This window comes from Daldinia childiae, assembly GCF_008694065.1.
Source record: "Daldinia childiae strain JS-1345 chromosome Unknown Scaffold11, whole genome shotgun sequence".
NCBI lineage: Eukaryota > Fungi > Ascomycota > Sordariomycetes > Xylariales > Hypoxylaceae > Daldinia > Daldinia childiae.
Genome location: NW_022984652.1, coordinates 426468 through 439718, shown reverse-complemented (window position 1 = coordinate 439718; position 13251 = coordinate 426468). Strand labels below are relative to the sequence as shown.

General features: G+C 45.8%; 4 protein-coding genes across 4 annotated transcripts; 2 read left to right on the top strand and 2 right to left on the bottom strand.

Moving 5' to 3' along the window:
- Positions 1-114: 114 nt before the first annotated feature.
- GL218_08127 (uncharacterized protein) lies at positions 115-2905 on the bottom strand (the record flags this gene model as incomplete). Its single annotated transcript, XM_033584918.1, has 5 exons — positions 115-355; positions 412-1867; positions 1946-2093; positions 2147-2278; positions 2333-2905. The coding sequence occupies 5 exons, from the start codon at positions 2903-2905 to the stop codon at positions 115-117; spliced, it is 2550 nt and encodes an 849-aa protein (XP_033441019.1).
- Positions 2906-3761: 856 nt separating this feature from the next.
- GL218_08126 (putative tRNA pseudouridine synthase 4) lies at positions 3762-5429 on the top strand (the record flags this gene model as incomplete). The annotated part of the gene is made up of 2 exons (XM_033584917.1): positions 3762-3798; positions 3883-5429. 2 exons carry the CDS (start codon positions 3762-3764, stop codon positions 5427-5429), a joined length of 1584 nt encoding a protein of 527 aa, XP_033441020.1.
- A 1278-nt stretch (positions 5430-6707) lies between these two features.
- On the bottom strand, positions 6708-8253 carry GL218_08125 (uncharacterized protein; the record flags this gene model as incomplete). The annotated part of the gene is made up of 2 exons (XM_033584916.1): positions 6708-6891; positions 7001-8253. 2 exons carry the CDS (start codon positions 8251-8253, stop codon positions 6708-6710), a joined length of 1437 nt encoding a protein of 478 aa, XP_033440892.1.
- Positions 8254-9843: 1590 nt separating this feature from the next.
- On the top strand, positions 9844-13150 carry GL218_08124 (DNA ligase 4; the record flags this gene model as incomplete). The annotated part of the gene is made up of 6 exons (XM_033584915.1): positions 9844-10191; positions 10257-10849; positions 10900-10993; positions 11048-11130; positions 11182-12190; positions 12857-13150. The coding sequence occupies 6 exons, from the start codon at positions 9844-9846 to the stop codon at positions 13148-13150; spliced, it is 2421 nt and encodes an 806-aa protein (XP_033440893.1).
- Between the last annotated feature and the right edge of the window lie 101 nt (positions 13151-13251).

The following is a 13251-nucleotide window of genomic DNA, read 5'->3' as shown; positions in this document are numbered from 1 at the left end:
TAATAAGGAACCTTAAACGGAAAACAAAAGAAAGAAAGAAAGAAAGAAAGAACCGTTGTGTCGTTGCGTCGTTGCGTCGTTGCGTTTATGCAAGAGTATGGATAGAGTATGGATCTATTGTAGGGTGTCGCGCTCCTTAGGCTTCGGCACTGCCTCGGTATCAAATTGCATCTCCTGGTTATGAAATTGCATCTCCTGACCTTGAAGCTGTGTTGCCTGGCCTTCAAGTTGCGACTTCTGTCCTTGAGGCTTCGACCTGCGAATTCGACGCTCTGCCTCTAGTCTCTTCTTGCATCTTTCTTCGTCGAGTCTCACTCGATTGGCAGACCATCCGCTGAGCTTGTCAAGTAAATTGCTGCGTAAAATGTTAGATACCAAAATCTGATCGAAGAGTAAGGAATAATAACATACCCGACGGGGGCACCACCTGCTATGTAGGACTCCTCGAGGATTACGTTCTGAATATACGACCTCTTAGCTGCGTATATCTTGGTTCGAGCATCCTTATGATGCAATTCATAATGGGGCATGATAAGGGCTTCCGCCTCTTCTTCGTTGTCAGCGTGAACGATAAAGTCGCAGCCACGCATTTCGCAATACCATGCATCGTCCACACCATTTCTATTGGGCTTCAGAGGCTTGGTTGGATGGTCACCTGTGCCGGCAGCCAAAGCATCTTCATCTTCTGCGTTGTATTCGTTGCCTGATGAAGTAGTTGCCGCACGTTCCTTGTCGTGCTCATCGTGGTTGTCCCCCATAGAAGAATAACGTGACTTCTTAGATGCATTCTTCTGCGGCACATCCTGATCCTCGTCAATATCCATTTCATCGCCAAGGCCGAAATCCTGTAGTAGTCGTTTCTTGCCTCCAATAGAAGGACGCAGGCCTGCTACCTTACCGCCGGTGCGAGCCCTATTGGGGGGTTGTTGTCCTTGGTCCTGCTCCTCCTGATACTCCTGCTCCTCCTGATACTCCTGCTCCTCCTGATACTCCTGCTCCTCCTGATACTCCTGCTCCTCCTGATACTCCTGCTCCTCCTGATACTCCTGCTCCTCCTGATACTCCTGCTCCTCCTGATACTCCATGGCGTCTAGAAGCTCGTTGGAGGGTTGATCCAAGTAAGAAGGACGAGTTGCGCGAGGAATACGACCTGAGTAGGAAGATGAAGTTGCTTGCGATGGTTGGTTTAGGACAGAAGATTGGTTTGCGTAAGGTCGATCTTCGTAAGGTTGATCTTCGTGACGTTGGTCCTCGTAAGAAGATTGATTGTTGTGAGAAGATTGATTGGTGTGGGAAGATTGATTGGTGTGGGAAGGTTGATTTTTCTTCTTGCGTCTGACAATATTTTTCATCCGCTCTTCAGATAAATCGTCGAACTTAGGTGCTACGTCAACGTTTTCCTCCAGCCACGTGTAAAATACGCTGGAGTGCCACTCTGGTCCAAGGAAACGCAAAAGATCCCGGGCGTGGTAAATGCAAACCTGAGCTAGTGCACGAGGCTTTTGGACACTTAATTCACGATAAAGTTTATGGTGCCAGAAGCTGGCAGTCGCCACATCGGGGTGCTTTGTCTTATCACCTGATAGTAAGTTCTGCCTGCAATCTTGCAAGACTCCAATGATTGCAGATACTGCTGCACTGGGTTCCCCAAATGAGCGTGGGTCGAGTTGTTTGTCCAAGTTATGGTATTCTCTTGGCCGGTTGTATTTGGTGCGGAACCCAACCACAATTAAATCAGGGTCAGAATTATTGGCAGGCTCAGGTAGGGTATTCACAGGTAGCTCCCGTCTGACCGCAGTAGGCTGTACTGATAGACGTTTCGAAGCCTCTATTGTCTCAGCCACTTGACGTTCGAAAGCCTCGCTATCTTGTTGAGATTGTCGAGATTGTCGAGATTGTCGAGATTGTTGAGATCCTGAGGTAGAATTTCCCAACGAGGGCCTACCGGTTATCTTACTGTTGGTGACTTCCAGAGAACTAGAATTCTCTTGATCTTGATCTTGATAGGGAACTGCGACTAGGGTGCTAGGTTCTGAGCTAGTAGCTGCCCTAGCATCATTGGACTCCTTTGCAGCAAGTTGTTGCACAATATCCTGTATGTGGGGTTAGACCATGATAATCGAATATTAACTTGGGATAGCCTTACAGGGTATTTTTCTGCCAAGGTACGATGGAATTCAGTGTCCTTAGGAAAATGACTAAGTAAGAAAATAGCCTGATCTTTGATTCGTTGCGAGGCCTCGGCAGACGTGATACCATCGCCGACGTTCACTGCATACTGCATATCAGGTCAGATATAGATTCAAAGAGCAAAGTTTACATGTGCACATACCTTAATGAGAACGTCGTCCAAGACCAACTTGACGTCACTAAGTGTCTTATTCCTATTCTTCTTTGTCTTTTGAAGCTTCTCTAGTGCAGCTTCATACTGATCTAGTATCGCATAGTGAAGAGAAATGCCCTGAAACATGATGTTGCATATGTCCTTATACGAATCAGACGGAACAATCTCATACCAACCTGCTACGCCACTAGCCCACAGAACCGGCATGGGAGGCCTATCTGCTTTAAGGCCGATCGAAAAGGAAAATGTATCCTGAAGTTGGATATATGGTGAACGGTTCTTCATGTGTCGATTGATAAGGTATCTTTCCTGATCCTTTTCGATTTCGAGCTTTCCACGAACAATCAAGGGACCTTCCAAATCAACATGCAGCAGGTTTGCCAAGGTGCCATCCTTGTGGAATATCGTAGCGCTGGTAAGTAGAAAACAGGGCCAGTCGTCGGTATGGACATGAACAGAGGCGGGCTTTAATACAGAGTCTTCTCTATAGTATTTCAAGGCAGTTTCGTCAACGGTTTGGACCGTTGAGTCCGGCTGCTTTCTTCCCCAACGCTCATCCATGATGACATGCGAATCGGGACTTAAGGGATAGAATAATGAAATCGGTTGCGCAAGATAGTATGGAAGAAGAATAGTTTCGTCTCGTATCAGGTAAATCGGTAAATCGGTAACTCGGTGGATTGCTAGGTAAAAAGAGAAGTAACGCGATACCGGCGCGCATTAATTCATATTGAAAAACTATTACGGTTTCCCGATTGAGGGGGATTGAGGTCGTCGTTGTTGTTGTTATTGTTTGCGACGAAAAGAAAGTGAATAAGGTTACGTACCTAAGGTAGGTTACGTTAGGTAGCTAAAAAAGATCTACGGTTGACGGTAGTTAATTGGTAAATATTTTTAAGATTTACCAAGATTTACTAAGGAAGTCGGGACGCGCTTCGACGGCAGTAGCACGCGTATCGTACTTGCCGTTAATTGAAAATACTAAGGTACGTAGTGACACATTTAGTGCAGCTGCCGGCCAGTGTGGGCCCTATCCAGGTGGGTTGAGTAAGACTTGACCAATGACGTGGAGAAGTACTAATGGTGGGGTTATCTAAGATGATTTTAGTTGCAGTAACTACCTAATCGATAAGAGCTACTATTTTTTGGTTTGAACCTTGTCGATTAACTATATCCTCTTAACGGCTCTTTGATTTTTTTTTTTCTGGCCCAAGATCCGCGTTCTCCAGACCCTTGCATTATCCTTCAATCAAATTCAATAACCTTCATTTTGCGCCTCACCTGAAGGCAGTTCACAAACCCATAAAGACTAATAAGTCTTTAGATTGAATTGACTGTAACTATCGGATAGTCTTATCTTTTTTCTTTCTTTTTCAACGCACATCACCCGCGAATGAAAGTTGCTAGATTCGCCAGAATGGCAGCTCCTAGCACTGTCCTCGATGGTGTCTTTGGTATGAATTTTCAATTTACTCTTACTTGAATTATAATTTATATTATCTACGTTTATACTAATGTTATTATCTCGTATGGCACAGGCATCAATAAGCCTATGGGTATGAGTTCTGCCCAGGTTATTAGGGACTGCCAACACCACTTTAACCCCTCTACATTTTTCAAGCCAATGATAGATCAAGAGAGGGCAGCTAGGTCGCAAGAGTCTAATACTAGACGAAAGCGACGTGGGTTTGGCAAGAATGACATTCGAGTCAAAATGGGCCATGGTGGTACACTTGACCCGCTTGCCACTGGTGTTCTCATTCTTGGTGTCGGTAAGGGTACAAAGTCTCTCCAGTCTTTCTTGGATTGTACCAAAACATATGAGACTGTGGTGCTTTTTGGTGCCAGTACAGATACCTATGATAGGGTCGGTAAGATCCTCAAGAAGACAGCATACGACCATATCACTCGGCCTATGGTTGAAGAGGCACTCAACTCCTTCCGCGGAAAATTCCAACAGATGCCACCTCTTTATTCAGCATTAAAAATGGAGGGGAAGCCTCTTTATGAATACGCAAGAGAGGGTAAACCGATCCCGCGAGAAATTGCGACTAGGGAAGTGGAGGTTACTGAACTCGAATTGGTCGAATGGTATGAACCCGGTCAACATTCTCATCGCTGGCCTGCTGAGGAAGCTACCACATTCGAGCGAAACTTCGCCGAGCAGGTCTGGAAGATTGAAAAGCAGCAGATGACTTCTAAGAAACTTAGCCCCGAAGAAGAGGAACAAGAGACGAAGGCTTTAAATGAGCATGAGAGCTTCAAACGGAAGTCTGACGAGAACGTCGACGCGCTCGTGTATGACAGGGTAAACAAACGTCGGAAGACTTCGCAGCATGCACCGTTGATGTCGGGAGCACTCGGTGACCTTCCTCCAGCAACCCCAAAACCTGGAAAGGGATCAAATTTGATTCCCGAAACTTCGGATACTGACACACCCCCACCTTGGGAGGACAAAGGTCCGCCAGCAGCAAGAATTCGAATGACTGTAACTTCAGGCTTTTATGTCAGAAGTTTTTGTCACGACCTGGGTGTGAAGATTGGATCTGCGGCAATGATGGCAGAGCTTTGCAGAAGTCGGCAAGGAGATTTTGTGCTGAGTAGCTCTAATTGCTTAGAATATTCGGATCTGGCAAAGGGGGAACCCGTATGGGCTCCTCAGGTGAAGGATATGTTATCTCAGTGGAACAACAAACCGCGCGGCAAGTCCTCTGAGACGGCTTTAAGAGCCAAGCAGGTCTTACCAGTAGCCAATAAGGAGAAACGAGATCGATCTGCGTCTCCAGTCAGGTCCAAGGAGCCTAACGACACGAACATCTCAGAGGACATATCATCAAGTAAGAAACCAACACTACCAACTCCAAAATCTTCTTCTCCAACCCAAGATGCCAAATCCGAGGAAGTAAAAGGCATAAAGTCGGAAGAGGCAAAGGGGGGTGATAGCTCAACTGACCTAGCACAAGCTACCCCGCCTATAAGCTTACCCGCGTCCCAAGGAAGCGCTAAATTGGATATCAAGAGCAAAGATGCCGATGAGGAATCCTGGAACGGATTTCCCGACACACCTGCTTCCGTGAAGGCGTAAGTACAATTTGGTCATCTGGAGATTTAACTTGGGTGTGGCTTTGACGTATATCGTTTCTTACATGGGGACATGTATAGAAATAGCGTGGCGTTACTCACGAGAGACGTATTTGTTTTTTTGTTGCATCAGCTAGGCGTCGGGGGACTTGCATATAACCAAGCGACTCAAAACTAGGCAATGTATATATCTAGGTAGCTAGGTTTTCGAGATATAACAGAAATCGACTCAGCGAAACAGTTTCGATAGTATGAAATGGATACAGTCCTAACTCATTATGTATGTTGGCGAGTAGGCGAACTAGGAGTGAACTAAAGTGACTCTCGTGACAATGTGATGAATGTTAATAAACTCATGTATAAAAAGTACCTAAGATAGTGGATGATGAATGATTTGAGACTAGGTGTTGTCTATGACCACCTGATAGACCTCATGTTGAATTATACGTAGAGGATCTAAGATAATGTTTGGAGGTATACGGCTACTAAGAGTACCTATCTAAGTTGAACGGGCCCGCTTATAGAGACTAATTAATTACCCGAAATACAGAAGCGATGTAGTTAGACTAAAGTAGAAATAAATATGGTCCGAAAATGAGGCTCAAACATGATATTTTTATATCGTATAATTGCTAGAAATATCACCATCACACGAACCAAATCACTAATTTACACGAATGCTTCAGAATGTGGCGCTTATATTTAACTAGACGCAAGGCCTTAGTCTCGTCTTACAAGAACTAGCTTGGGTCTAGAAGAGCTCATATAACTGGTAAGTATGACAAATTGACAACGATAACAAACGAGTCTATTTCGTTCGTTCTACATGATCGTCGTCGTCTATCATTCGTGAGCGGTCGTGATGATCATTAGATATTACCTAAAAAAAACCCCAAATGAGGGCGCGCGCGGGAGCCTCTTATTCCTTACCCTTTAAAACTCGGAGCGCCGCTAGAATTTGATAATATCGTGGCCAAAAAACCGATGCATCCATCCGTAATCCCAAAATCTTAATCCAACAACCGCCGAACTCGATCGACAAATAATCTCGCGCTTGAGAGCCCCGGTCTTCACAACGCTCTGAACGTAATGGTAGGTATCTATAAGAATGTAAAGTGGCGTCGAAGTTTCCGTCGGGGATATCTCGTTTATCCTAAACCGTAGGCAAGCCTCCGAAATCCGCGTCTTCGTGCGTCTACGCAATGCTTCTTCTGCGCATATATCAAGAATTGAAACTGGTGTGTTCGTAACTCGGGTTCCGCCGTGGTCTCGGGGGTTTAACTCAGAAAGAAGTAGATTCCGCAGGCGGGGACAAGCTCTTCTCCCATTCCTTGATGAAGTTCGACGTCGTGTTCTTAATGTTACTGGGAGTCAGTCGGTTGAGGATGGCCTGTGGTAATTCTTCTAGCCTACTTGGAGTCTCTGGGGATGGCGATCGTAACTCGCTGCGGGATTGCTTGCGTCTCCTGTTGCTGCGGTTAGATACGCTTTGCGTCCCGGGTATTGGGTGGGCTGAAATGGGTCAATGGTGTGCCTTGCACAGTGTGTTGGTTGTTTTATTAATGGTTGTCTTACAGTGTCCCCTCATTTTCGCCAATTTTCTCAGGAATCGCGGTGATATCCCCATTTACAGTGCTACCGCTCCAGCGGGCTGTCTTAACATTTGGCGTATCCCAGTTCGACCAATCCTCGTCATCGAAGCTATCAAATGAGAGTGGTGTCCAGGAGTAATGTTTTCGCGCTTTAGGTTCTACCTTCGATGTCGTACGTCTGTGCTGTAAACGGTCGCTGAAACTACCGGTGGATTGTCTGCTTGATGTCTCCGTTGCCGAATCAGACTCGTCTTGGAATGGCATCTTGCCGCGGCTCGATGTAGATGCTCGAATGGTATCATGCTCGCTTTCTGTTCTATCCAACCTTGAAACCATATCACTTGTCCTGTTTGTTGTCCCGGAAATCGCTTCATCCCCCACAGTTGCTTGTCTTAAGTCTTCGACAAATGTCCACAGGCCTTGCTTGAAATCGTTTGCGATTTGCTTCATACCGTTGGCTTGTTGACTTTGACGGGGAGCCCAAGTTGCGCGCTTGTTGATAAGAGGGGTAGAGACAGGCGACATTCTCGAGTATAGTTCAGCTGATCGGGGTGTGTCATCTCCGTTCGGGGACATCGTAGGCGAAAGTAAGGACAAAGCACGAGTATGTCCCCCACGGATAATTGTCCTCTTGGTGTCTCGAGGTGCCGCCTTACTCTGTGCAAGAAGGATGGCTTTCCTACGCTCTAGTTCACTGGTATATCTAATAGCTGTTGCATCATCATGGCCCCATTGCCCATCTAGCAGGCTTGCGGTCCGAAGAGGTTCAATATTTCTAGCAGAGGCGCGCTTCTTATAACCATCTGACGCTGTCCACTGCTTCTTCAGTCTTCTGAGGTCATGCTCTGCTCGTCCTAGCTCTTCGCGAAGTTCTAGCACGCGACGCTCTTGGGCGGCAATAGCGATGATGAAATCATTAGCATCGCTGGGCTGGCTTGATGCCGAGGTCTGTATTGGAGTTGGCGGTACGGAAGAAGTGGGTGTGGGCCTCGAGGGGATACTATCAGGCGGCGCGATCGGCAAAGTCAATGATAATCGATTTGAATTTCGTGATGTTGTCGAGGTAGAACGAGTGGACCTCGTTCGAGATGTCTCACTTAGAGACGGTGGAGAAGGCATCGAATTCGAGTATGTGTCCCCGTCCGCCCCTCCGCTTTCTCCAGTACTCTCTGGATAGCCACCTGTAGCACGTGGCGATGTTGGAGCCGGGCCACTAGAGTTTACACTGGTAGCCATATTAGGGGTTGAGGTTAGAACCGCGTCTAACGAAAGAGCGGATTCCCGTAGACCGCGAGTCATGTTTGACCCGGAAAAAGGTTTGATAACTTTGTGCGATGAAGGAGAGTATGAAAGTTGTGCGGTGAAGTTTTCTGTTGACCGCCGCCTTAGTAAAGGAGTGGCTGGGGACGAAATGGCACGACGGTGCCTAGTCCTCCCGATAAAAGAGCGTCTAGAATATAAAATAGAAACTATATTGTTAAGCCTCTTGTCATTGAAGAGAGGGTTGGAACGAGTAGTTATTAAGCAAATTTGTAGAAGTTGAGCGGGTTTCATAGACATAAGAATACATAATCCACCCCAGAGGCAGATGGGTATCAAAATTCAGGGCGGAAGACTGGAGCTCGTTTGAGAAGCTGGGAAATTGGGGGGAAGGGGGGGTACGCAGCACCACACGGACTTTGCTGTAATAGGAGAGCCAATGGAAGTAATCTGTATGCGTCGTCCGGGGGGGTTTGTAGCTGGACCTTGTTAGGCGACGAATGATAAGTGAATGTGCTGGGGTTTACCAGGGCCAAGGGAGCCCATATCTTCCAAAAGAGGGATAGGATTAGAAGTTTATGGAATAGGGTTAGAATATGATTATACACTAGGTTATGCTATAAAAGAATGTTGGAGTGTTCGAAGGATCGGACAGTTAAAAAAGCAGGTCAGTAGGTCAAAAGATGAAAAAATAAGATATGTTTTGTTTTTATTTTATTATTTGGAGGTAAATATGTAGGACGATGAGGAGGATAATAGTAGGTAATTTGATGGCAAACGGAATCGGGTCTGAGGTTTGCTTTAATTTCATTTCGTTGCCTTTATTTTGGGCTGATTGTTTCTCTCAATCCCTGGTCAACAAGACGGAGAGACCCCACAAAATCAATCGTCCGCTCATCTCATGGCTGCATGGGCTGTTGTGTGCATTCAGGGGCAAGACGTGGGTATCCGTTAACGAGGGTTTAGATGGCTTCGATGTCCCGTCAACTGCGGAAAATTGCAAGAGTTTTGATTGGGACGATGTTTTTGGCCCGCAAGTCCCGATCCTGCATAGACTAAATAAATGACGTCCATTTAGCGAGTGGAGATTTAAGTGCTACTATGCTTCAAATACCGTACGTGTAACACCAAATGACCAGTTTCATAAGGTATCTAGGTACCTATCTTCTAATATAACCTAAAATGTCTCACGTGAACACCCGTAGGTTACCTATGTCGCGTCGCACACACCATGTATCCTTCATTCCGAATTAAGCGCGATAAGGTTTGTGCTTGTAGGTAGGTGCCTGCACAATTCAATGTTGGTCTTTGTGATACTTTGAACTTTGAACAATCTGCAATCTACAATCAACAAAACTAAGGACGTCAGGCATCACAAGGACGTTCCTTCTTACACGTCAGAAACAATGCACTCTCTGTTGCCTATGAATATGAGCGTATAATCTAGAGTTTATGATTATGAAGGTCGATTATTTCTTTCCGTAGTATATTTTATTATGCGAGAAGCCGTATTCTTTCTTGCACATTTGCACTTCGTCTCTTTATATACAAATTACTGCGGTTACAATGCCCTTTCCATACAAATATATATGCGATCTACTCCAACAACTTGACAATGAGTCTCGCAAAGACGGGCATAAACAGACTTCTGCAAGGAGCATAATCGAAACGTGGTTTCGTGAGCATCGTTCGAGTCTCGATGCTTCCGAGAATGATCCAAGCGCCATATTATCCACTTTGCTACCAAGAAGAAGGACAGACAAAATCTACCTTATCCAAGCTGCAAGACTTGAAAGTATATTTGGTAAAGCCTTACTTCTAGGAGCCTCACGATTGCAAGAACTCCGAAGATACAGGACTCCTGGTCTAGGCGTAGATCTTGCCGATTGTGTTGAAGGCATCTTAAAACGTACGGTAGGTACTCTTCTCAGTTAATGATAGCAACCCGAACTAATATTCAAGTCGCTAACATCACAAAGCCTAATGATACGCAAGATTGCAATGGACTCACAGTAGAGGAGATCGATGACACTCTAAACCGCATTGCAGCGGCCTGTCGATTCAGTTCGCCTTCAGTTAGAGCTTCGCGTAGGACTCAAGACTCTAGAGACCAGGATCAATCTCTAGTCACCATTTACAGGAAACTCAGTCCGCGTGATGCAAAATGGTTTACAAGGCTAATATTAAAGAACTACCAGCCGGTGGTCATAGATGAACGTCTCGTATTCCGTTGCTATAACGATCTCCTACCTCAGCTGATGAAGGTAAGAGATGATTTTACCACAGCCACTACCTTCTTACGGCAGGTCAGCCAGCCGTCCCGCGATCAACCCGACATTGCCAGTATGCTGAAGCCAGTTATCGGGACAAAAGTTGGTCGGCAAACATGGCTCAAAGGGAGAAGTATCAAGCATTGTCTAGATATGGGTAAATCCCGGGATATGAGTTGCGAGCAGAAGATTGACGGGGAGTACTGCCAAATACACATCGATCTCCGCAAACGTTGTTCTCCTATCCAGATATTTTCCAAGAGTGGAAAAGATAGCACCCAGGATCGGATCGGCCTTCAACAGTAAGCCATTGTCCAACCCCCTTTCTTGCCTCTCTATTAACCAAGCACAGGGTCATACGAGATTCGTTGAAGCTGGGAACATCAGATTGCCCCTTTAAAGTTGGCTGTATTCTCGAGGGGGAAATGGTTGTATACAGTACTCAAGTATTATTAAGATGTCTTTCGGCTTTGAGAAGTGGACGCTGACCGGAACAATAGGACAATAAGATATTGCCATTCCATAAAATTCGCAAGCACGTTTCACGCTCTGGTTCCTTTATAGGGACTAGCTATGATTCTCAGTATGGCATGATGCTTCAATAGTTCGATACGCTTAGCTAAACATGAAACAGGCCTCACGACTACGAGCATTTGATGATAGTATATTTCGACGTACTGCTTATTGATGATGAATCGTTACTTGGAGTCCGACAGTTTGAGCGCTTTAGGCGCTTGAGCGATCTTGTTACTTGTCGGAAGGGTTGTGCTGAGCTAGTACCCCGTGAGACGATATCTTTTGGTCGGCCATCTGCTGCGTTGAGGTTACGTGAAGCTTTTGCGAAATGCATTGTCGCTCGAGGTGAAGGCCTTGTCCTGAAGCCCGATGAACCATACTTCAACTTTAGCACAGCGCAAAAGTCGTTCAGCTGCTGCAATATCAAATTGAAGAAGGAATACGTCCAAGGTTGGGGAGATGTCGGAGATTTATCCGTAATTGGTGCCTCTTATGATGCAGCAAAAGTAAAAGAATATAAGAAACCCAATATTAAATGGACTCATTTCTTCATTGGGTGTCTAGACAACAAGGAGAAAGCACGAGCAAGAACTGAAAAACCTCGATTTATAGTTACTAATGTCGTCGAGCTTTCCGAGGCCCTTCTATGGACGGTTATGACTCAATGTTTTCCATCCCCAGTCCCGTTCGATTCAAATGAGTCTATAATCTTGGACTTTAAGCTAGGGAGGGTAGACAAGCGACCGGACGATATATTCTTAGAACCGTTAGTGTTCGACATGCGTTGTTTCTCCTTCGACAAATCACCAAATACGACTTTCTGGAGCATGAGGTTTCCATCGGTCTCCAAGATTCACCATGATAGATCATACTTGGATACTATCAGCTTTACGGAACTCCAAGAGTTGGCCTCAAATGCAACAGAAATACCAGAGCTCGAAGATAGTCAGGAGATGCGCAAGTGGATATCAGCGTTAGAAAAGGCAGACCCAGGAGGAATTGCTGTGGACGTCATCAGCCAACAAAGCAATAGAACTGAACCAAGAGCACCTCCAAGGCCATCCCCCAATGAGACCAATCACGAAAAGGAACCCCGAAGCGTATTGATGCCGAAATCTTGTAAACGAGTACGCTCCTGCGAACAACCCCTGTTGTCTTGTTGCGATACGAAAGAGACAGGCAGACACCTAATAACATCTCCAAAACCATCAGCTACCGAAGGTGAAGAGTATTGTACCACCACTGATGCTTCTCACAAATCTCCAATGCATACAGGCCGTAAAAGACGGCCTACTTCAGATGTAGCAATGACTCCAAAAAGGCAACGACTATCTTCAGATGCATCTTCTCGGCGGTCACAGTCAATAGATAGTCCCAATGAATTACCATCAAATACTCCAAGGAACAGGCAGCCACTCAGCCAGGTCGATACCAACCCATCTTTCGGAAATCGCATGACAAGTTCGCAAACTAAACTGTCAGAAAAGTCTTTATCTAACTCCCCAGCGGCTCAACTAGTAGCGCCGCCGACTAATGATAATAACAGCAGCTCAGCTGTATGTTCTCCTGATGGACCGCTCACCATCTCCACCCCCAAAGTAACTTCCAGTCCTATGCAAGACAAACATCTATCAGGGAAGTGCTTGGCACATAGATATTGCTCCCTTGTTAAGGAGAAATGTGTACTTGCCAACCGCTCTATTCTACTGTCGCCGTGTATCGCTCAGTATGCATGGGTCGCCGATAACCTATTACGGGACCATGGGGTGGATACCTTTCTAACGGATCCTAAGATGTGGTCCCAGGAGCCTACACCTAGCTTTGCATATAAATGGGATGTCTCGCTAGGAAAGACACGGAAGTCTCGAGTCCGCAAGATCTGTCTTGTCGAATCAAGACGGGTAGATGCCACATCATCCTTTGTTAAAAACATAGGAGAAGCTGGCTTGAAGAAAAAGAACGGAGAGCGCGAGTGGGTGGGTGTTTATGACTGGCGGATACTAGAGGATATCTCGGATTTAGAGTCCGGGAAGACCAAACTAGAAGGGATAGATCTGTGGAGGAAACACTACGTGGCGATTGCATAGGGCGATAGAACTGGTATTATAGGTGCATTGCATTGTGAAGGCGTTTTATCATAAAACTATGCGTTGCGCTTTAGTCATTAAGTATTACACTGGAAAAGAGT